General features: G+C 42.1%; 1 protein-coding gene across 1 annotated transcript in view; it reads left to right on the top strand.

The window, feature by feature from the left end:
• BCHE (butyrylcholinesterase) overlaps positions 1-14,384 on the top strand; it is a 51,550-nt gene extending 37,166 nt beyond the window's left edge. The window contains 2 exon segments of the mRNA XM_028731469.2: positions 7,931-8,097; positions 12,435-14,384. Of these exon segments, the coding sequence (XP_028587302.2) occupies positions 7,931-8,097; positions 12,435-12,559 (292 nt within the window). The 3' untranslated portion in view covers positions 12,560-14,384.
• Positions 14,385-24,799: the final 10,415 nt, after the last annotated feature.

Consider the following 24,799-nt stretch of genomic DNA (forward strand, 5'->3'; position numbering starts at 1 on the left):
TTAGCTTTCAAAGTGTCTTTGCTGATGGCAAGCTTTCCTCCCCCACTCGCTGCATCAGTCCCCTTCCCTAAGCACGAAGGACTGCTTATTGAGGAAGGCTTTCCACACAGCAGGCAACAGAAAATTCCCCAAAGATGTGTCACAGTGGCACAACGGACTCTTCTCCCTCCCATGAGCCCTATGTTAGTAAAGCACAACGTGGCAGCATCATTTTATGCTGTGGGATCATAGCAATTATAGCTCATCTTCCACGGTTCCCAAATATTGTTCTCCTGAACTTATTATAGTGGTTTGCTGGCACCTCTGAATTGATTTACTGCATTCACTAGGTTGTCTGGATTGCCTCAGTATTGCAAGATAGCATAGGGAGAGCATTATTGCTCTGATGTCTCATTTGTTGGCTCCCCATAAGCATCTAGTTGGCCACTGGATGTTGAACAAAATGGGCCTTAGGCCTGATCTAGCAGGGCTCTTTTTAGTGGTTTGTATGACAATGAAAGGGACGTGGGCGGTGCTGTGGGTTAAACCACAGAGCCTAGGACTTGCTGATCAGAAGGTCGGCAGTTCGAATCCCCGCAACAGGGTGAGCTCCCATTGCTCGGTCCCTGCTCCTGCCATCCTAGCAGTTCGAAAGCATGTCAAAGTGCAAGTAGATAAATAGGTACCGCTGAGGTGGGAAGGTAAACGGCGTTTCCGTGTGCTGCTCTGCTTTACCAGAAGCAGCTTAGTCATGCTGGCCACATGTCCCGGAAGCTGTACGCCGGCTCCCTCGGCCAATAAATCGAGATGAGCATCGCAACCCCAGAGTCGGTCAGGGGTCTCTTTACCTTACCTTTATGACAATGAAATAAAAGGAACACCATGCAGCGGGACGCCTCTCTAAGTGAGAGCGATTGTTATTAACTCTAATTGTCTTCATGGAAGATAAGGCAGCACTTGGCTTCCAAGAAAGACTCTCTGGTTGCTTAATTCCAGGACTGCTCACCTATTCTGTTGGTGTCCTGGAGTGCTCAGGAAAGGTTGATAGTTTGCTGGTATCTGAAGGTGACAAGCACTGGTAATCTTCCTTTTCTTAAGGTGTCAAGAAGATGCAGCCACTACAGTTTAATAACTCTCTGTTGTGGGCAGGTTTTGTTTGGATGGAGCCTTATGGGGGGGGGGGGGAATGCTTTTAGTGAAGCTTTGTGGACACAAGTGTTGCACTACAATGTACAGTGGATGCTTGGGTTGCGAACGTGATCTGTGCGGGATGCACGTTCACAACCTGCAGCGTTTGCAACCCGCAGCGGCGCGTCTGCGCACGCACGGGTTGCGATTTGGTGCCTCTGTGCATGCATGACCTCTGAAACCTGGAAGTAGCCCGTTCCAGTATTTCCAGGTTTTGGCGGGTCCATAACCCGAAAAAAACGCAACCTGAAGCATCTGTAATCCAAGGTATGACTGTACTTGAACAATGTTATTATTGAATAAAAGTAGTTAACTGAAAGGTAGGCAATATGGTACCCTCAGTATGGTATGGGACTCCAACTCTTATCAGCGCCAGACAACATGGCCAATGCTCAGGGATGTTGAGAGATGTGATTAGCATATGAACGGCCACAACATTGGCTCCCCCTGGTTTAAATGTTACACTGACTTACGTTAACATCAGTTTCCTTGGTGAAATGGATTCTCAGTGAATTGTAACAAAAAAGAGGACTTAACAAACTTGTGAAAGTTGTTTGTAGAGATTAAAAATTAAGCTGACTGCCTTTTTGCCTGTGAATGATAAGTTATCTATAACAATGTGGCTTTTAATAAAAAAACAAGTTAATGTCTGCTTACATCGTGCTTTCAGTTTGCATTAATCATATTAGTGCAAAAACGATAATGGTCAAAAAAATTCATTTTAATTATGGAAGTTTTCCTTCCCAAGTAAAGATTTCCACTAAGGTTACTTTGTTGGACCAAAAAGTATTTATCTGTCAGCAGCAAATCTACAAAAGTCAGCTGCCAATAAACAGTTTCTTATGGAATTAGTGGCTAATAAGCAATTGCTTACAAATGTAATGTTTATTAAAAAGCAACCTTTAAAGGCAGTTTTACTGCTTCTGCAGAGTTTTCAGTGTCCCAAAGGTCTCATATTGATCCTCCACTAGCATAATGCCAGCCTAATGCTATTAACTGAGATTTTTCTAACTTGTAAACTTGGAGAGAGAGACATGTCTTTTGATGGAATATGACCCTGCATGAATGGAGCACAGCAAATGTGGAGAGATTACTAAATATGAAATATATTTAATAGCTCCACATCTAAAAATATTTAATCTCTGTAAACATGGCACCCAGATGAGATATGAGATTATTTCTATCTGAGATCTGAGGGTAAAAAAATTGACATGCAAATCAAAGAACAGATGGAAGATAAATATTGGTGGGAATTCAGACAAAATCTTGGACAATGTGTTGCATTTAGAGCTGCAAAATCTACATTTAAATTCATTGAGGCAGGTGTCAGCCTGCTTCATCTCATAGCTTCCTTCTTTCCTTTGCTTCTTCCTTTTGTTGCAATGTTAAAAGAAGACAATAATGTTAAAACTTTAGCTGTATCCAGGTATTCTAGACTGAGAAGGACTGGACATCAGTAAGAAGACAGACAGGTGTAGAATGGATGAGGGGAGATTGCTGTCCCATTAGAACAGACCAGACTGCACTGAACATGCATACAAACTCAGTTATAAGTTCTGCAATGTTTTTGGTGAATCTGATAAGAGGGGATTTCTGTGTATCTCCTGTTAAAGTACTAAGTATTCTCTAGCAATGCAAGGAATATACATATATCTCAGTCTCGTGCGACAGGGCATGATGTTTTCAATCACTTCCTACAAACTGATACCTGCATCCACAAGCATCGCCCCCTTCCCACCTGTAAAGTACAATTTGGAATGTCATGACTTGCTTCATAGCGCAGGAGGGCTTAAATGAATTCTGACAGTGCTATTAGTGTCCTGATCTTGAACTGAAGTACTAGTCAGCTCTGCTTAAGTCACTATTCTCAGGAGCCACAAATAAACATGCAATTAAATGGGTGCCATAAGTTAATCAGAGCAGAATTAGCGAAGAAGTGGGCAACTGAGGAACCTAGGAATTGCCATGCCAGATCAGATTAAGGGATATTTTAGACTAAAAGCTTGAATTCACTAGTGTCTGTCCATTGGGCTTTCAGGAAGAGTTAAATGCCCGGAATGTAGTAACTAAAAGCAGAGCTTATGAAACGACCCATGAGTTATAGTTGAAGCTAGTTTGCTATAGTTACTACTCCCTTCTCTCCATACATGTCTCTCTCTGTGTGTATCTGTATGTAGGTGAGGAGGATTCTAGTAATTATCTGGACTAGAAAAAATGAATTAGGACTATCCATTACATTTATCAGTCACTTTATGCAACAAAAAGTCTCAAGGTGATTAGACAAGGTAAAATGCAGTACATAAAAACAGCTTGAAACCATAGCAGTTTTAAAACACCGAACAGTGCAAAATGCATAAAATGCTCCTCCAGCAATATGTTAAGACAGACAAGTCCTACTCAACCCATTAAAATTTGTCCAATCATGAAAACTATGTGGCTGTGCTGCTCAAGATCGCTAGTAGAGGCCCCATTGTCAGTCATGGTGGCTTTCACCATCAGGTAGAATTTTGCTTAGCAAAGGGAATGTGTGCAGAGAAGGGCAACCAAGATGGTCAAGGGTCTGGAAACTAAGCCTTATGAGGAACACTTGCAGGAACTGGATATGTTTAGCCTGGAAAAGAGGAGACTGAAAGGAGATATGATAGCCATCTTCAAATATATTAAGGGCTGTCACATGGAGGAGGGAACTTATTTGTTTACTCCTGCTCTGGAAGGTAGGACTCGAACCAATGGCTTCAAGTTTCAGGAAAGGAGATTCTGACTAAATATTTGGAAAAACTTTCTGACAGTAAGAGCTGTTCAGCAGTGGAACAGACTCTCATAAGAAGTGGTGGACTCTCTGTTTTTAAACAGAGGTTGGATGGCCATCTGTCATGGATGCTTTAGCTGAGATTCCTGCATTGCAGGGGGTTGGACTAGATGACCCTTGGGGTCCTTTCCAACTCTAGGATTCTGTGATTTGATGAATGGGTAGCACTGGCAACAGTCCATGCCAGTTTCGATTGGGACCCAAACTTTGGATGGTGTATGTTGACATGGGATTGGTCTTAGAGTGGGCAAAATATGCACATACTTATTCTTGAGCCTGCCCTCCCTCCACAGCCTGACATTCACCAGCTTCACTGATCGCAACAGCAAGGAAAGTTGCTTCCCATTGCTACATCTGGGTAGTCACTTCACAGAGTTGAGATATTCCAGGCATCCAGCCAGTGGCCTGTAGCAAGAACAGCTGGTGTTCTTTTTCATTTTTGCATTGGCTGGTTGTTTACCTGTTTAACACATTTAGCTGTAGCATCCTTCGTTGTTTTAAAACAGCGATATGACTACCCAGCCCGTGTACAAATCGAGCGATCTGTTTCCAACAGCCTCCTGCAAAAGTGATTTTTCCTTAGATGAACATGAACCTTAAACCCAGTTCTCTTTCCTCGAGGCCCTCCAGCTGCTAACCGTAGCATACATTAACAACCATGCCACTTAGGAGATTTTTTTTCTAAAGCACACCCTGAAGTAAACATTTGCAGTCCAGCACTCTTTCCTAAAATGGCCACTCTTGACCTCTACTTCAGCGGTGGTAAACAAACTGAAACTCCCACTGTCTTCAGAAAGAGTTAGCTTTCCCTCGCTGGTTTTCCTAGCTGGAGACCATGGGAAAGGAGACCCAATTACTCTTCTCAGCCCTTGCACTTTTCAGTTCTTTTATTGCCTTCTTCCTCTCTGAGTGTTGTTTAAATAATCATTCACGGCATTTTGTAAACCTCTTTTAAGAGAAGCTTTTGTAGCTTTCCCCTTGCTTTGGAGAATTTGCTTTGCAATTTCTTTGCTGTGCACAAGCTTGGACAGAGCCCTCTCTGGAGAGATGGCTGATAAACATGAATAGAAGTCAACAAAAGAGAACTCTGCTCCTTCTTCCTATTGATTCATGCTGATTCCGAGCTGCTTAATTGGTGATGGGATGGGAAGCTGCCCCATAGAGAGAGTAGATGTGGTGGTTAGAGTGCTAGACTAGGGTCTGGGAGACAGGGGTTCAAATCCCCACTCAGCCATAAAGCTTACCAGATGACTTTGGGCCATCTTTCAGCCTAATCTATGGAGAAGGGGAGTAGTGTGTAAATCACCAAGAGCTCCTTGCAGAAAAGGTGGAAAGGAATAGTAGTAGTAGTAGTAGTAGTAGTAGTAGTAGTAGTAGTTTATTTATACCCCGCCCATCTGGCTGGGTTTCCCCAGCCACTCTGGGTGGCTTCCAACAAAATATTAAAATGCAGTAATCCATCAAACATTAAAAGCTTCCCTAAACAGGGCTGCCTTCAGATGTCTTCTAAAAGTCTGGTAGTTGTTGTTCTCTTTGGCATCTGGTGGGAAGGCGTTCCAGAGGGAGGGTGCCACTACCAAGAAGGCCCTCTGCCTGGCTCCCTGTAACTTTGCTTCTCGTAATAACGCAATAACAAACAAACGTAATAACAAACAAACAGATCGGGCTATTGGTCCCTCTACCCTACCACTGGGACCAACTCTCCAAGATGTTTGGTAGGGACCTTTCCCTGGATGAGGGGGTAATGTAATTCATCTAAAGGCAAAACTATCTAAGTTGCACTTTCTGAAATGATATGCAAACTGAACACAATTATCCTTCAAAATTCACAGTTCTCCAGCCTAGTAATGTGTACCAAAATCCACCTACAGTCCTAGGGTAAAAGATACATTGAAATGCATACACTTGGTGAAAGTAGTATACAAAGATACATTGTATTGGAGGGAATTGTTTTGCAAAAATATGTACTTTAGGAAAATTGCATACAAACGTGTTTGGAGAAGTTCACTGTTGTGGAAATGTTGAGAACTGAACTTCAGTTTGGGGAAATGAGAAACTGTGAGAAAGCCAAATGATCAGAGCTTCCCATCCCTACTTGTACCTGATCTCATTTTAGCTGGAGACGGAACCTGGAGCCAACAGCATGCAATATGTGTGTTCTACAATAGAGCAAACATGCAGCAGGATCACACCAGTAATTCCTGTTCCCACTTGTGCCTCTTCACTTGACTGTTTCAACACATGTATGGAACCTATATGTGTCCCTTTTGCACATACCTCAGCACTATACTGCCCAACCTTCCCCAACATGGCGTCCTCCATTTGTTTTGGACACACCCATCAAGCTTCAGCCAGCTTGGAAAATAATAAAAGATGGCAGGAGTTGTAAGACAACAGCATGTGGAAGACAGCAGGTTGAAGAAGGCTGGTACAAACAATCCAGAGCAGTGGTGGAGAATTTGGCCACGGAGCCTAGGACTTGCCGATCAGAAGGTCGGCGGTTCGAATCCCCGCAACAGGGTGAGCTCCCATTGCTCGGTCCCTGCGCCTGCCAACCTAGCAGCTCAAAAGCATGTCAAAGTGCAAGTAGATAAATAGGTACCGCTCCAGCGGGAAGGTAAACGGCATTTCTGTGCGCTGCTCTGGTTCGCCAGAAGTGGCTTAGTCATGCTGGCCACGTGACCTGGAAGCTGTACGCCGGCTCCTTTGGCCAATAAAGTGAGATGAGCACCACAACCCCAGAGTCAGTCACGACTGGACCTAATGGTCAGGGGTCCCTTTACCTTTACCTTTAGATACTGTTGGTCAGTCCCCCTCCATCAGCTGTAATCAGCATGGCTAGTGGTCAAGGATGATGGCAGATGCAGTCCTGCAACATCTGGATGCTTCACTGGTTTTCTAGTCCTGGTCTACAGAGCATGCATAATTAAGGGCTACATGTCCTATATCAGGGGTCAGCAACCCGTGGCTCCGGAGCCGCATGTGGCTCTTTTACACCTTTGCCGCGGCTCCGGGGCGGATACTAGCGAGGGGAGGAGGCGCATTGTGTGCCCTGACACTCCCCACTGTTTTAAATGTCACAATGGTTTTGCGGCTCCCAGTTTTTTTTCTTCGGTCCAAGTGGCTCTTTTTGTCTTAAAGGTTGCAGACCCCTGCCCTATATAGATTCACCTTTTGCTCTTATATTGTCACTCAAGTGCTAAGCGATCCTTTAATGTGTGTGCCTGTGGATGGAAGGATTTCTTTAGCTAGGAACTTTCCTTTCTTTAGCTAGGAACAGGAAGAGGGAACCTGTGCCCACCCCCCAATGCAACAATCCTGCAAGTCCCAACTTCACTCACCCCTACATTACTGCATCATGTCTAAGATAATCAATTCCAATATATGACAGCACTTCTGCACATCGTCTTACATTAATTATTTTGAGCAGTGGAAAGATGCCCTTTTCCCCATTAGGAAACTCATTCTTTCTCCAGCATACTTTAATCAGGATACAATTTTCGTTCATTTCACCCATATAGCTGCATATCTTTGCAAAATGTCTACCTTAAAAAAAAAATCAATATAGTATTCTTGCATATTGGAATAAGGCATTAGCATTCTTATTAAGAACTTTGGGCAATCCAGGCTAGTGAATTTATTGTCCTTAATGTTATCCATGAGATTGCATTTTCTCACTGACCTCTTGGGCTCATCCATGGAACTGATGAACAGTGATTTTATTACTGTATGCATATTTCTCTATTCTTAATTAAACTTTTTTTTTCCAAATTCCCATTTAAAGTTTGGGGATGTTGATATTTATTCCTATCTAGTTTCAAAAGTACTGGGGTAATTCCATGCAACCCTACCAATCTTTGAAATAAAATAACTTTTCAGCAGTATAATTTTAAACTACTGATGTGCACAGGTAATTTCCCATGAGAGATCTAATGCTTCTCTTTAATCCTTTAGAACACCCAATGGGACTCAGATTAATGGGACAAGATGGCCAGTCTTCACCACCGCTGAACAAAAATACTTAACATTAAGCACAGACGCTTCAAAGATTCGTACAAAATTACGTGCCCAGCAGTGCCGATTCTGGAATATATTTTTTCCCAAACTCCTGGAGATGACAGGTAATTTTGGTGGCAAATGTATGTATGTACAGTAAATTGGTTAATGCAAGGTCACTTTGCTGCTACTAAATTTTAATTTCAATTTCAATTTCAAGGCTTTTATGAGCAAGAACTATCTGTGTAAAATTAAATCCAGAGGTCCTTCAAAAAAGACAACCTCTTTCACTTAACTAACACTCCTCCCCCCACACAATCAATTTGTGTAATATATAGTTTTGTGCAAGTTTCACATGCTCTCTTCAGCTTCATTCACATAAGATTTGTTGTCCATTGCATGAGCACAGTCTGCTGAGAACATCTGCTGCATGAGCCCCATTGAAATGAAAGGGTGAAAGAACAGCTGCATTCCTACACAGATTCCATTCATTTCAAAAGCAAAATATGGAAGTGTGATAGTCCCTTGGAATCAAACCCTACCAAGATCAGCAGGACTTTCATCTTAGTAAGGGTGCTTAAGGTTGCAGCCAGGGATGGGTGGAATCTGTCATTTCTTTTTCAGTAATTAAGCCAAAACTTGAATTAGTTGCAGACTTTACTTTGTAATAAATTTAGGCTGAAGTGCAGTCTTAGAAGCAGCAATGATGAGCCTTCTAAAATGGGCTGAACTTCTGGCTTGTCAGGACTACTTCAGGGTTTTTTCCCTACTTGAAATCCAAGATCCACCCACCAATTGTAGGTGTAAAAACCTTTAGAATAAAGAATAGGGTGTCATTGCATCCAACAAAGCCATTATGCTCACATAACACCTTCTGTTCACACAATGGAAATTCCTGTCCCTCTCGCCTCCTAACTTCTGCAGTTCCACAGATCTGCCCCAGAAGATTCCATTGCACAAACAGAAGTTGTAGGAAGGGGTAATGATAGAGTTGTGAACTGTCTCCAGTTATAAGGGGTTGAAGCTAAGGCCCCATCTGCACTGTATATTTGAAGCACTATAATACCACTTTAACCAGCCATGGCTCCCCCCAAATAGTCCTGAGAACTCTAGTTTGTTAAGAGTGTGGAGAGTTATTTGGAGACCCCTATTCTCTGCACATAAGGGATGTGGGTGGTACTGTTGGTTAAACCACAGAGCCTAGGGCTTGCCAATCAGAAGGTCGGCGATTCGAATCCCCATGATTGGGTGAGCTCCCATTGCTCAGTCCCTGATCCTGCCAACCTAGCAGTTCGAAAGTGCAAGTAGATAAATAGGTACCTCTCCAGCAGGAAGGTAAATGGCGTTTCCATGCGCTGCTCTGGTTCGCCAGAAGCAGCTTAGTCATGCTGGCCACATGCAGGAAAACGCCGGCTCCCTCGGCCAGTAAAGTGAGATGAGCTCCGCAACCCCAGAGTCGTCCGTGATTGGACTTAAAGGTCAGGGGTCCTGTTACCTATTCTCTGCACAGAGCTACAATTCCAAGAGTTCTCTGGGCCTACAAAAGTGAGTAAGCTGTAAGAAGTTAACAGTGACAATGGCCACAAGTTTAGGTTTCGTTTTGGGTTTTTTAAAAAAGAATTACACAAATTGGTGGGATATAGATCTGTTACTAGACATTAGCCATGAGAGGCCAGTTAGGATGTTCATAAGTAGAGGCAGTGCTCAGTATTGCATATCTGTTTGGGAGGTACCTATACCTGGGCCCAGAACTTTATACAAAGTGTGAACGAGCTGCTGCAACATCTTCATCTTATTTCTCTTTGGTATGCTTGAATTCTCTTGTGTACTTATACTCAGCCAAGTGGCACATGTCATATCTTTATATTGTGTTTGGGATTGTCTGTATCTCTGACAGCGAAAGCTAACAAATAAGCTGGCTTTGGTTGGTTGGTTTTTCAAATAGCTGTTATGCGTAAGGCTTCCTAGTGGGGAAAGAACATAGCCATCTTCATCTGACACATTGTTTTCCATTTGACGTCTGAGAGATTTTATCATCTCTTGCATCATGACATCCCATCATATGTAGGATGTGGGAGACATTCAAAAACAAGCATCCTGTGTGTGTGTTATGTGTGAACCTGGACCAGTTTCAAGCAAGATGTGGGTATATCGTGAATCTGACGAAATGTTCCTTGTGATCATCTGACATTACTCACGGAAATCATAACTGAAGACACCATCTGTTTGGAGGATGATGATAGTGACGAGCAACTGTGCTGCATGTAACCAAATGTTCTGTGAAATAACCAATATCAGTAAGATATGCTTCTGTGTTACATAATAGGCCAGTAAAATAATCTCCAGTAATGGGGACGTAAAATGAAATGTGGTCTAAATCGATGGGGTCAATCCTAAAACAAGATCTGCTGAGATGAACAGCATAGACTGCAGTAGATCTCCAACTCAACTGGCTGAGTCCCATCCGAGCTCAGATGGCATTATGTCCCCAACCCCAGATGAGCTGAAGGTCCTCTGGCATAACTTGCTCATTCAGGCAGGTATTAGTTCCCCAAAGGGGTGGTGGTTCTGGGGATGTATTGGGCAAGTGGGACGGAGGGGGCCTTAGACTGGACCCTGAGCCCATTCGGCTCAGTGACATGACCTGGCAACCTGGCATAGGACACTGCTTTAAAGACTTGTTTTCCTTCTGCCTGGCTTAGGTGGCGCAGCAGCTGAAGTCCTACTCTTGAAAAGTTATTGGATCTGGTGTAACTTTATAGCAGCTCAGCCTATATTGGCTTGCTTTATGCCAGATTCTTGTGCATAGGATTGCTCCCTAAATGTTGCAGATATCAATATTGCGCAACTTGAAGTGACTGGATGCAAAAAAAACCCCTGACCCATTAGATTGTTCAAAATTTTACTTGTCGAACTTTCTTCAAAGCAGAACAAACTCATCAAAGATACATCCAGATGATTCCATACAATATCTTGTGCAGTCTAGCACAGGCTCATCATCTTAGAAATAAAATATGAAATACTCCAAACAGATCTAAACTCAGAGGTTTGTCTCTCCTTACAGTTTCCATTTTGCCTGGAGCTGTATTCACTCACTGGAGAGGGTCATTTACATGTCCTTACTTCCACAGAGCATGAGAACCAAGATGAACTTGCAATTCAATACCTCTCATGTGATCTAAGGTTAAAACACCACGTCAGAGCTACCAGAGAACAATAACAATAGATAATTATCAACCTGTTTAGGCAGCTCAGAGAGCTATTCTTGACTGGATAATATTATGGATGCTTACCCTATTCCTGTTTCATATCCTGCAACTAAAGGCTGAGTACGTAGCATACATTTAAAGCTCATTCCCTCCAAAATAATCCAGAAAGCTGTAGTTTGTTAAGGGTGCTGTGTGAGGGGTAAATTACAGGTCCCAGGATTCTCGCAGGTGTGGTGAGTGCTTTAACTGATTTGCTATTGTTTGTGATAACAGGGCTGTTTCTCAGTGCTTGTTATTGCATATTCTTAGTGACTCTGTACAGCTGCTTTGTTGCTGGCATCTGTCTGTCCCAGGAGACAATGGAGGAGTGAGCCTTTGAGGGTTAAGTCAAACTGTTGGAGAATTACAGCGCCTGCTGTGGCTGTAGAGACCGATATGGGAGAGACATGTTTTGTTGCACCTGAGGCAGATGAAGGTTTTCCGGTTTTGCTGCCACAGGTGCACCATGGAGTTTCTTCTCCCTATACTCCTCACAGCGGTTATTCATCCTCCGGTCACTGCTTTGGATACATGGACCTGATTGTCTGTTTCCACCTGTTTCAATTATCAAACATACTGAACAAATAAGACTTTCCTTTTTCAGGTCCATTTTGACTTCTGTTTTGTTTGTTTTTAACACATTGTTGCTATATTTAGGACACTGTTCTGCAACTGGGAATAGGTGATGTAATTATTTGTTTTGTTTCCAGAAGGAAATCCACTCCGTCTCCCTTGTTCAAAGATGGGGGAACTGTGACCTTCCAGGTATTGTTGGACTACAGTGCCTATCATCCCTGACCACTGACCGTGCTGTCTGCGGCTTATGGGAGTTGGAGTCCAACACCATTTGGAAGGCCATAATGTCCCCATCCTAATTAGAAGCCAATATCTGGATCCAAGTTACTAGGTGCCTATTCGTTATGAACTATACACTGCTTGGAAAATGTCAAAGGGGTGTAAATATTGAAAATAAAATTCTATATGATGCTCTATATTGATCTTTAAGTATAATTATTCACTTCAACCGATTATCTCAAGATCTAGAGATAAAATGTTGCCCTTTCGAATTTGCAATAAATCAGGTGACAAAGGGGAGGGTGTAGTGCTGTGTAGTGTATTTAGAGGGAAATGGCATTGGTAATCAGAATTATTTTTCAATTAATGTACAAAGAGATTTAAATTTAGATTAATGCCACCCATTTCATGTTTTACAGGCAATATTGATGAAGCAGAACGAGAGTGGAAAGCAGGATTCCTTCGCTGGAACAATTACATGATGGACTGGAAAAATCAATTTAATGATTACACTAGTAAGAAGGAAAGCTGTGCAGGTCTCTAATTAAAAGTTCCAGCCTTTCTGGAATGCCTTCATTGTCAAAGATCAAGGCAAACACAGAGATAGCTAATGTAGCATATCCAGCAATAAGGCATGTTATGCAGGCTCAGTGACACGTCACAAATATACTTGTCTCCCAGGTCCATTTCTATTTATATCAATAAACGTTATAAAGTGCTTCTCCTCTTTGAAGCTTTGAGAGATGAAAATCAGACCAAGTGTGATTAAAACCTGAGGATTATCGTTAGATGTCTAATGGCCCCGATCCAACTCTCGCCGCATGGCTAGTTGCACAAGCATGAGGATGGAGATTTGATTGCACACCAGGAATTGCAACCCATTCCAAGTGATGCAGTACTCTATCTGTCCTTCTGAATACACAGCCCATTTATGGCTGTTGTTCCCAATCCAGGAAGTGACACACATGCGTAAGCCTATTTGTATACATGTGTCTCCTGAGCTGGATTGCGGCAAGTAAGTTTCAGCGGAAATAAATATTTGTGGTATGTTGACAGATAAATGCAACATTTCTTTCACCGTAAAGGACACAGCAGAAATATCAGTATTCCAGAACACTGCCATCAAAAGCTCCATTGGCTCAGATCTCCAACTGCAATGTCACAACATTTTAATCCTGCTTCAGCTGTAATTTACTTGTTAGGGGTATATCAAGAGTTGCCAATGTTACAGGAAATAAAAAAAGATGCAATTTTCTTGTTAAGTCAAAAGAGGCTTTTAAAACTGACTGTCTCGCTCCTTGAAAGCTAAACATTCTGGAGACCCAAATGCTCATTGTCAAATTATACCAATTTTCCCTACAGAGAACAGAATTATTTCTTGACACTGTCAATGAATCAAAGGAGAGCTATTCAGGCAAACCTTTCTTCACCCCTTCACCCTCTTCCACTGGAGCATATCATCTGCTGAGAAAGAGCACTCTTTCTATTATCAAATGCTTATCTGGCACTTTTAATTTGTAAAGTGCTTTGAAATCATCAGTTTATCTGGTCTCCCAACATCCTTCTGCAGTAGGTAGAAATGGGTGGATAAGGGGGAAATCCTATGGTGAGATCCCCCAGAATGAGCAGCTTAGGATACAATGGAACTGTGGATCAGACAGATGGTTCTTAGCTCAGCTGGTGTTATGCCTCCAACCATGGCTCAGCCCAAGATATGCTGGTGTGACTTGCTCAGCTGACTGAAGCAGGCAGTGTAAGTTTCCCAAAAGGAATCTGGCTTTTTCACGATGGAATCAGGACCAGAGGGTGGACTTAGGCTGGTTCCTAAACCCATTCATCTCAGTCCTGTGACCTGGCAACCTGGGCATAGAAGACTCTTTTAAAAGCTTGTTTTCCTTCTGCCAGGCTTATGCAGAGCAGGAGGAGCAGCCCCACTTTTGAACAGGATTTGGATCTGGTGTAACTTTCCATCAACTTAATTTACAGCAGCTTCCTTTATGCTGGCTTCTTGTGTGTAAAAGATTGCTCCCTTAATGCCACTTAAATCTCACAGTCTGTTCACTGAAATCTCACAGTCTGTTCATCCCATCGGGTCTCTCTTCTCCATCCAGGATAATCTCAATGGAGTTCGGTACCAACTTTGAATCCCCAGGCACCTTACCAAGGTTTTGGACCGGCAAACTGCAGATTGCTGCTTTAGAATGTTGCACACTTTTCATTTCACCTTTCCCTTGAAATGAGGAGTATATTCTGAGAGTAAGACTCTCCAAATTTTATAGGCAATCACATGTTTTAAAAAATAATAATAAAAGGAGATGTTGTGGACGAAAGCAAACCAAATAACCATAATAAAATTCACTGTAAACCCATTCAGCTGAGATGTTGGTGTGTCAGTGTTGATGATCTCTGTCTATGATGTAGTATTATTGGTTGGTGTTTTTTAGATACGTACATCAGGGGATGCTTAGAAAATAATCATAACAAATATTGCACCATCCATTCAATACAATAATTCTACTTGGTTGCATTCTACACTAAAGGGTCAATCCAATGGAGAAGATCTGCCAGGTGGGGCAGCTTATGATGCTTTGGATCTTTGGCTCAGCTGGCTGATTCCTGGCTCAGCTGGCCTCGGGCAGCATTAAGTTCCCAACTCCAGCTCAACTTAAGATACATGGCTCAGTTGGGGATCAGTTGACCGAGCCACAGCTGGCTTTGCTGAGACCAGTGTAAGTTCTCTAAAAGGGGTGTGATGCAGGTAGGGCTGTGGGAGATGTAGGCTGGATCCTAAGTGGGTTCAGCTCAGACATGTGACCTGGAAATTCAGTGTAGAACACTATTTCAAGGCTTGTTTTCCCATTGACAGGCTTAGGAAGAGCAGCAGCAGTCCCAAGGTTGAATGGGACTTCTTGTACACAGGACAAGAATATATCCAACATCCATTTACTTTTTTAGCTCAAGGACCACCTTCCTTTCTGAACAACCTTCTGAGGGCAGTATGTCAGGGGTGGGCAGGGCGAGAGGCATGAGCAGAGCAATGCATGTTCATTTTGCCATTGTACAGTAGCCTACTTTCTCTACGGACTCCCCCACTCCTCGTGATCCTCCATCTAGTCATTATCAGAGTTCAAGAACACATTCCAGCCAAGGCAAAAACAGTCAAGGAGGGTGCAAAGAACAACTGATGACAGGTGTAGCACAGGAGGGTGGTTGGCCTGGGAAGACTCCTGAAGCAAGATATAGTAGCCTGGAGGGCTGCATTTGACCCTGGAGTCTGAGATTTCCCCACCCTGTTATACAGTAGGTGGGGATGAACACCAAGGTTGGTCAAACACATTTTTATATTTTCCTACATTTTCTTTCTCTCTCTCTCGTGCTCTCTCTCTCCCTCCCTCTCCCCCCCCCCTCTCTCTCTCTCACACACACACACCTCAATTTTATAATGGACTGAACTTTTGTGTATGTAACAGGCATATGGAAAACTGGAAGTCCTTTTTTTTCTTTATTGTTTCTGTTCCCTTTCCCCCTTTTTCTTCCTGCCTCTTTCTCATACTTTTTCTTTTCTTCTCTTTCTTCTTTGGTGTCCTCTGCTCAGGGCATTGATTGGGGCCCAGGGATTGTACACCCATGGGTGCGGTAGATGGCTGATGGAGGGACCCTGGGTGTGAGGCAGGGAAATATTGGTCCCCCAGAGTGAGCGGCTGGGAGGAGAAAGGAAATATCCTATGTGAAAGCTGGGGTGGGCTACTACTTTCTGGGGCGGTAAGGGTTAAGAACTACCTCTAAGTGAGGACTCTGTATTCTATTTGTAATTTTTGTAGATGTCTTTGTTTGTTTTTTAATTTACATTAGTTTTCTATATCTTACTGTTTTGTGAAAACCTTTAATAAAAATCTTGACATCCAAAGCCATACAAGTCAGGGCCTTTTTTTAAGCCAGAACTTAGTTCCTGCACCTCTCAGGTTGGCACCATTGCCATTATGAGAGAAGTGTTCATGGTGAGTTCTGGCACCATTTTTTCTCGAAAAATAGCACTGATTTTTTGGCACATGAGAAATAACATACAAACTTCTCTCCTCCTCCTTGCCAGTGAAAATACAACAATAATGAATTAAATAACTAATAATTTGTTGACTTTCCTTGACATCCCAAATCTGTTGCCTGAGGCAGTCAACTCTCTCTGACTAATTGTAGGGCCGATCTAAGCAATCACTGCTTTATAAGAATCAAGTTTGTGATAGATATGTATAGTGTTTTAGAAGGTGTCTTTCAGTAATGTGAAACAGCAGTCTGGAGATGATAGCAAGACCAGGGGGCAGAAAACCTTGACTTCAAGTTCGGAGTGGTAGACGTTGAACATTCAACAGCAACTTTCATCTTCCCCAGTGATCTACTATTTCTGCAGGCCATCTTCTTACAGACTTGTAATGAACTGCCCCTTCATGTTATTTCCTGTGAGTTTTCTGCTAAACGTTTCCCGAATATTCTCTGACAGCTGATCTGCAGTAGCAATTAGTTTCTGACACAAACTGGCAAGCAGCTATCAGCTTTGGCAGTATTTAATTGATAGATTGCAGTAAGGTTTGCAATAGATTTCAGTACTTTTTTTGTATTATTAACTTCTGTCGTTTATTTGCAGTACAATTTTATGCTCCTTTATTCAGCTCCACTGAAATGAATGGGATTTCTTTGGTAGCCTGCAGCCTCAATCAGTCAAAATGGTCAAAGTTTGAATTTGGAGGTCAAATTTCAGTTCTGGGATCACTAAGGTCAAAACTTTGAAATCCAAATCCAAATGATGGCAATTAAAAGTTCACTAAATTTTGAAATTCAAAATGGAAAACCACACCATTTGGGGGCTCCTTAGCTGTAAATCCCTGATTTGCTTTCTTTCCATAATAATGATGGATCTTCCATTTGTTGATTCTGTATTTCAATTTAAGGTCCTTCAACCCCTTGAATCCCTACACTGAGAAGGCTTTAACCATTAGCACTGCTTTTGGTGTTCTCTAAATCCTTCCATGGCAATCATGTATGTAATAAAACCATATGACAACAACAGGGTCATATGTTTAGCAAGGGAGAAAAGAGCTGTTCTCACTTCAGCATAAGATACTGAGAAGAGCCCTGCACATGATTGCACTGCTAAATATAACAATTACAATATCAATAACAGTTTGTATCAACATCAGTCTTAGAACATGCCCTTTGAAATTAATGGACATGACTAACTTAGGTCCATTAATTTCAGTGGGTTTACTTAGAACTTATTTGCAGACAACCCATCAATAACAATAGCTGATGTCTAACTAACTCACTGAAAGCGATGGACTTAATTCCATTGAATTGAATTCAGTGTTGAAATTAATGGACATTATTACCTTGGGTGTATTAATTTCACTGGGTCTTCTCCCTGTAGAACTTAGTGGAGTGCAACTCATTGATTTCAATGGGTCTACTCTAATATTAAATTTATTTTATTTTATTGCATATTGACTGTGAAATATTTTGTGGATCATTAACTGGTGGGAAAGTAGGATATACATGCAGCAGAAACAATGCATAAATTGATTCTGAATTTGACTCTGAATTCTGTATGTCTGTGATAGCTTTTCAGTTGATAGTTGCACTTTCTGTGGGTTAAAAATGGCTGAGTTGACTACGTTTGCTCATGTACTGACAGTGGCTGCCTTTGTCTATGTGCAACACTTCCCACCATCCACGGAGACGCACGTGCCAAGCAGGATATCATGTCTATTTTTACCAACATGCTTCCGCTTCCAGTGCCAGTGAAAAGCAGCCCCGAGGCCAATAAATCTGTCTGCTTTTGGCCAGCTCAGAGTTACAAAAAACCAAGCACCTGTGGTACAGACATTTGCAGCTGGATATGTTTATCAAGCCAGATCCATCTGCATTAAAGGCTTGCATGCCAATGGATTTGCAGTGGGTGGACTGGGAACTTGAATCCGTAAGATAAAATCCCTGGCATAATTTAGAAGAATCTCCCCCCCTCTCTCTCGTGCATGCTCTATTTTTTTTATCTCTAACCAATCATTTAAATATGTGGGTGTTGCTGCGTTTGTTTGGGGTGGGATAATGCTATGCAATTGTTCCTAGAAAGTTGCTGATAAAGGGGTAATTTAACTGGTGGCAGGCACTGTGTCTTTTGTTTTGTTGTTGGTTGGTACCATGCCAACTCTGAAGTGTGCACCATCTACAACACCTTAAATTAGCTCAACAGTATTTTTCTATTTCTTTCTCTCCATGGGGAACCTTGCAGGTCATAATTCTGTGGTGTGGGGTTGCCAAATAACTAGGGAGGAGAAACACCTGACCCTCAAAAAAGTGGCCAGGTGTTTGTCTGCCTGTCAGCTGAACAAAGAATCCCACACTGGATCCCAAGGGGATCTAGTCAGTCACTGTACTACTTTCAGTAGCAGCCCTGTGCCATTTGTCACGTCTAGTTCTGCCCTCAGTTCGGAACAATACATTCCTTCTCAGACCATGTGGTGTAGGAGTTAGAGTGCTGGACTAAGACCTGAGGGCATCCCTGTTCCATGAAGTTCTCATTGAACCTTGGGACAGTCACTGCCTCTCGGCCCAACTTACCTCACAGGGTTTATGAGAGGATAAAATGGGGAAGGTGACAACCATGTACATTGCCTGGAGCTGCTTGGAGGAAAGATGGAAAGCAAAAAAATTGAATAGATAATCCCTTGTGGGAGTAATGCCAAAGGCAGGGCATAAAGGAGTTTTCTTGTCATAGAGGCCAACTCCTAAGGTCCAAGGTCACTTCAGGGCCCCCAATAAAATATTTGAGGGGGCCAAGCCCCCCCCCAAAGTTGATGGTCATTGCAATTAAAATGGCGTTTGACCAATTGTGCAGAGTGGGGCTTACCTGCTCCCCATATTTTATTCTAGTTGGCACCCCTGTGTTTGTGTGTGAGAGAGTGAGCTGATAACATCTACATATTACTTTATGAAGCATTATTGTGGGGAGTAAGGACAGGAAACAACATATCCAACTCCTTCAGACTTGTGAAAATCTGGAAATGGGGATGTGTGAAATTGCCCTCCTCAAAAAAAAAAAAATCATCCACATCCATAGGCAGTGTGAACGAGATTTCAGTGGTTTGGGGGAAGGGGCTATTTCATAGTAGTAGTAGCTGCTGCTTTCCCCCACTTTACTTTCTAAAAGCCACCTCAAGTTGGAGGTGATATGCCTCTGAATGTTGACTGCCTGGAATCACAGGTGGGGAGGGGGTCGTTGCACCTTAGACCTGCTTGCAGGCTTCCGCTGGGCATCTGGTTGGCTGCTGTGGCCACAGGATGCTGGGCTGGGTGGACCACTTCTTATGTTCTTATTTCCCCCACCTCCGGAGTCATTTTCACTTCCCTGAATTTCACCCACCCAAAATCTTCAAGGCACTGCAGAAGGAAGGCAAAAAAAACCCAAAATCAGACTGCATGAAAAGTATTACTCTTCTCTGCTCTTGGCCACTTGCTGCCGGTCTTTAATGTTGAACTTTTGTAAGTAAGTGCAAAAACGATCTCAGATCTTTTGGTTGAAATATCCCCAGTTTGCAGTGACATGCTTCAGTTGCAAAGATATACCTCTTTATGAGCTTGTTCTCTATTTCTACTTTTTAATTTATATTCAGCCTCCAGCTTTCCAATGATGGATTCCATCACATGCTTCTCTGTTCCCTTCCACGTCTAAAGCTTCCCACACTCATCTGTTCTTTGTCCAAGATAAATGTTCGGAATCTTTCCATTCAGTCAACTATTCTCTCCCCATATTTCAGCTTCACCCAATTCCTTTTCAGCTGGCATTAAATTCAGCTTTGTTTACATAAGAAAGCTCCATCATATTTTATCCCTCACCCCTCCCAATTCATTTTATCTCTTAGAAGCTTTCCATTTTTGGTCAAGCACATTTTCTTTTGGCTTTTTTTAATTCCATTTTTCTTTTCCATTTAAGCCAGACACCATTTTTTAAATATATATATATATATATATAATAAATGGATCATTTGGTTCAGTTTACTCTTCCCCCCCCCTTAGGTGTGCATTCATACAGCACAGCTGTAAATTACATCCATGCTGAAAACTGTAGCACCAGAAAGGCTTCGTTCTCGTGCTCTTTTTGGGGTTTATGCACAGAATCAGACACCTGAGAACAATTAAGCACAAACCATATAGTTTTGAACAGTGCACATTTCTTTAAACTGATACTGCCCCCTCCTCTCCCTCTAAATGATGTCTCATGGTGCTCAACAACATCCTCTGCTTCCTGATTTTCTCAAGCCACATGACCCCAGAGGAACCTGCTTTTGCTGAGTCAAACCATTGGTCTATATAGCTCAGTATTGTCTACACTGACTGGTACTATGCTCCTGTTCAGGATGCCACCAGCCAGCCATGTCATCTTCAAGGAAACACCATCCCATTCTTTTTCTTCCATTTCCCCTCACCCCACTCCAACAATCAGCTAGCATTCCATGGCAATGGAAAACACCCAGTCCTCATTGACCTATTTTTGGTTCTTTCACATTAGATTCCCTCCCTCTAAAGATTACTTCTGCAAGCTTGCCAATACTTGACCATAGATGGTGCCATTTTGACTACATACAATCCTTCACATGTCTTCTCAGAAGTAAGCCCTACTGAGTATAACAGGGCTTACTGTGTATAGGATTGCACACTTGGACAACTGAATTGAATGGTAGTATATAGAAGAGGGGTGGAAAACTTGTGGCATTCCAGATATTGCTGAGCTATAGCTTCCAGTGTGGTGTAGTGGTTGAGAGCAGTAGACTCGTAAACTGGGGAACCGAGTTCGCGTCTCCGCTCCTCCACATGCAGCTGCTGGGTGACTTTGGGCTAGTCACACTTCCTTGAAGTCTCTCAGCCCCACTCACCTCACAGAGTGTTTGTTGTGGGGGAGGAAGGGAAAGGAGAATGTTAGCCACTTTGAGACTCCTTTGGGTAGTGATAAAGTGGGATATCAAATCCAAACTCCTCCTCCTCCTCCTCCTCCTCTTCTTCTTCTTCTTCTTCCATCTTTCCTCACCATTGTCCAGGGTGTCTGGGGATAATGGAGGATGAGGCTGGTCATAGATTCCCCACCTCTGGACCACACTATCTTGAGTCAGTTTCCACTTTGCAGGGCCGTAAGACAGTGTCCTCCTAACTCTTTCTCTTTAGCAATCTTTCACTGGAGGGGGTACTGCTGAGCCAAACTAGCTTCTCAATTGCCTGGGCACATTGCTGAGATCTAGAAAAAAGCATCCCATCCTCTTGCTGGTCCTTCCCCATTAGCATATATAAATGCACAAGCAGAAGACAAGTGCTCATCCCTTTGCGTTCTTATCTAATTTATTCTTGAGTTTCACCAGCTAATGTGTGAGACACTAATAATAGAATAAATGCACAAATGATGTAGGTGGTTCTTTCAGTTCAGGACTGTGGTGGTTAATTCTTTCAATTTATAAAGTATTTAAAGTCTTGGTTATACAGAGCACTGGTAGAAGTGTGTAGGCAGAAAGCAGTTATCTCTGCACCTCTCAATCTCCCAAATTAAATCTATTCTTGCTGCATGGCTAATCACTTTCAGGGTATCTCATCACCCATCTCTTTATTACCAACTGCATTTTGGGTTCAGAAATAGATATGTATATTTCAATGGAGTCCTAGATTGATCTGATTTTATTATCTCAACTCACATGAGTATCAGGGGTTAACCTGGTATAACTCCAAGGGATGTGATGGATCATCTATCAGAGATTGTTTAGAAAGTAATTCACATGGATTTTTATCTAGGGCTGCAGGAAGCCAGTTGAATTAAACATCCAAAGTGATATTGCTGAAATATTAAACCTTCTCCCACTCACTAATTATAGAGCAGTGCACTATATAGACGCTATCAGCTGGAGATCTAGGAGTGATTCGGTAATGCTGATAGGTGCATGACCATTAAGATATTTGTTTCAAATCAGGAGAAATACTAATAAGTAATCAGTGGTGACAAAGGAGGAATAATGTCATTTCCTTTTCTGTTTGCTGTTATGATGGCTTGTCATCCTTTATTTCATGTTGGTGCATGGAAATATTGAAAACACATTGCAGAAAATGTGTCTTGACTATTACTGACAATTGATTGCATCCAACTTAGAGTAGAACCATTGGAATCAAGACGTTTAAGTTAGTCAAGCCCATTGATTTTAGTGCATACTCTATGATTTAATTGGATGTAAACCCAAATAAACTGATATTTTTGACAGTGTATCTTTCTACATATTTAATTGTAATATAGCAATAATAATCAGCAGCTATGCATTATCTCTACAAATCTCCTCAAACTATTTCAATAGGGTTCTTTTTGTAAGGATATTTGTACCATTTAAATGAATGAAAGGTTTGCTATTTGATTTCAATAGAAAGAATAAGCTCTTCATGTTTGTAAAAACCTATAATGAACCCTCAACACCAATATATTAAAATGAACTGAGAGATCCTTTTTCATCACATGTTAAAGAAAAATCTGTACCCTCCTGTTCCCCTGGAACATTTCCCTTTTCTTTGAGACACAAGGTGCTTATATGGAAGTAAGATCAATTAGAAAGGTGAGATTGTGGAAAAGAAAGTACTTTGGAAGGGACAAAATGACGGAGCTTTTGTTGCTGTTTTGGATGGACTATTTAACCTTGGGTAGCTAGTGGGGCACTCTCTTAGATGTGGTCCAAGTACAACTCCCATCCACCCAAGACAATGCAATGTGGCCACTGATCAGGAATTATGGGAGTAATAGTCCAACAGTGTTGGAGAGTCAGAGGTTAGTCATCTCAAGCCCACCAAGCCTAATCTCCACCTCCTCTCAGAAAGTGAGGGCTAGCTGAGAGGAAACTACAGCTGCTTCACCTCACTCATGTCATTGCTTTCACCTTCAGAAACAGCAGGTGAACAGGCAGCAACAGCGAGGATGAGGAAGCCTAGGAAGCTTCAAGTATTGCCCATGGGCCCCCTGCCCAACAATGCTGAATCCAGGTGCTGGTCCTGAAACCAAGTGTGTGTGTGTGGGGGGGGGGGAATAATCTTGTGATGGTAGCTCAGCTCTTTGTCAGAGCTGCTTTGCTGTGATAGGACCATTGTTTGTGTTCTCTGGCGTGGGTCATGTGACTCATCTACACATTGGCCAGGCTACCAGTTCGAACAGGTCCACAATCAACTATGTGTTGACTGCAGCACAGAATAGCTAGCCTGCAGAATTGCATCTGTGTAGCCTCCTTTTCTCCTGCAACCAATCCCCTCTCCTATTCCCAACTTCTAATTTACAAAAGTAGATGATAATGAATGGATCTAACATGGCAAAAGTTGCCTAAAGCAGTACTGTCTCTCCTCCTTCACAGTCTGTATTACTACTATTTTATTTCCAGCTCCTGGCTTTTCACCCTTTGATATTTTAATAATCGTTATACCCTTTGATCTTTCTGTCTTTCTTTGCAGTGTCTTGAAATGCCAGCTAATTATTCATTATAGGGTCACATAATTCATCTGTAGAATATAACTTTTGGTCTTGTCTGTATTTTAAAGTAAAGTTACCTGTATTGGGCATCACCTTAAGTTACGGCCATGTTCATTTCTGCAAAGTGATGCAATCTGTACAGACATGCCAATTCTCCTTGGCAAAAATGGAGTGGTCTCCTGCCCATAGAAGAGAATGGGGGGAAGCTCCTGCACTTATAGAACTCCTTTTGCACATCTGATTTCATAGAATCTTAGAGTTGGAAGGGACGCATGAGTCATCTAGTCCAACCCTCTGCAATCTCAGCTAAAGCATCCAAGACAGATGGCCATCCAACCTCTGCTTAAAAACCTCCAAGGAAGGAGAGTCCACCACCTCTCATGGGAGACTGTTCTACTGCTGAACAGCTCTTACTGTCAAAGTTTTTTTGAATGTTTAGTCAGAATCTATTTTTTTGTAACTTGACGTCATTGGTTCGAGTCCTACCCTCCAGAGCAGGAGGAAACCAGTATGTTCCCTCCTCCATGTGACAGCCCTTAAGATATTTGAAGATGGCTATCATATCTCCTCTCAGGCTCCTCTTTTCCAGGCTAAACATACCCAGCTCCTTCAACTGTTCCTCATAAGGCTTAGTTTCCAGATGATGGTCAGTATTTTAATAAATACCTAGATATTTGGCACAATCTGTACACTGATGTGAGTTGATAGAAGAAATTCTAGTGTAAAAAAATAATACACAAGGCAATCAAGTCATTCCAGGTTTAGAAAATATATCTGTGCTGTAAATAACTTTTTTTAAAAAAAATCCACATTTTACAGCTGTGTTACAAAACCAAAGAAATACAACTCCCACCTTGGCGATATCTTCACCCTTGCAAAAATAACAATTCCCACACAATATTGGCAGGAATGTTATTATGAAATCCATGCATTAGTATAAACTCTAAAGACTGGTCTTCTGCTTTCTGGCATATTTGTAAAGACAATAAAGTTCTACCACATACTAGCAGAAGTGCCTTTATGTTTTATTCCTCTTGCCCATCATAATGTTTGTGTTAGCTTTTCCGTACAGTCTTCTATACCAATATTTTAAAGTTTCCCCTTTAAGGATGTTCCAGAAGTTGGAAATGACCATATGCACTGCCACCGGAAAAAAAAATAATCCAATTAAAGGTTTGTCAGTGCTGTAAATAATTCTGAGAACCTAATCTTGCATATGGGAGTGTAAACCCGAAACATTAAATGATGTATTAAAACTCA

The sequence above is a fragment of the Podarcis muralis genome, chromosome 6, assembly GCF_964188315.1.
Source record: "Podarcis muralis chromosome 6, rPodMur119.hap1.1, whole genome shotgun sequence".
NCBI lineage: Eukaryota > Metazoa > Chordata > Lepidosauria > Squamata > Lacertidae > Podarcis > Podarcis muralis.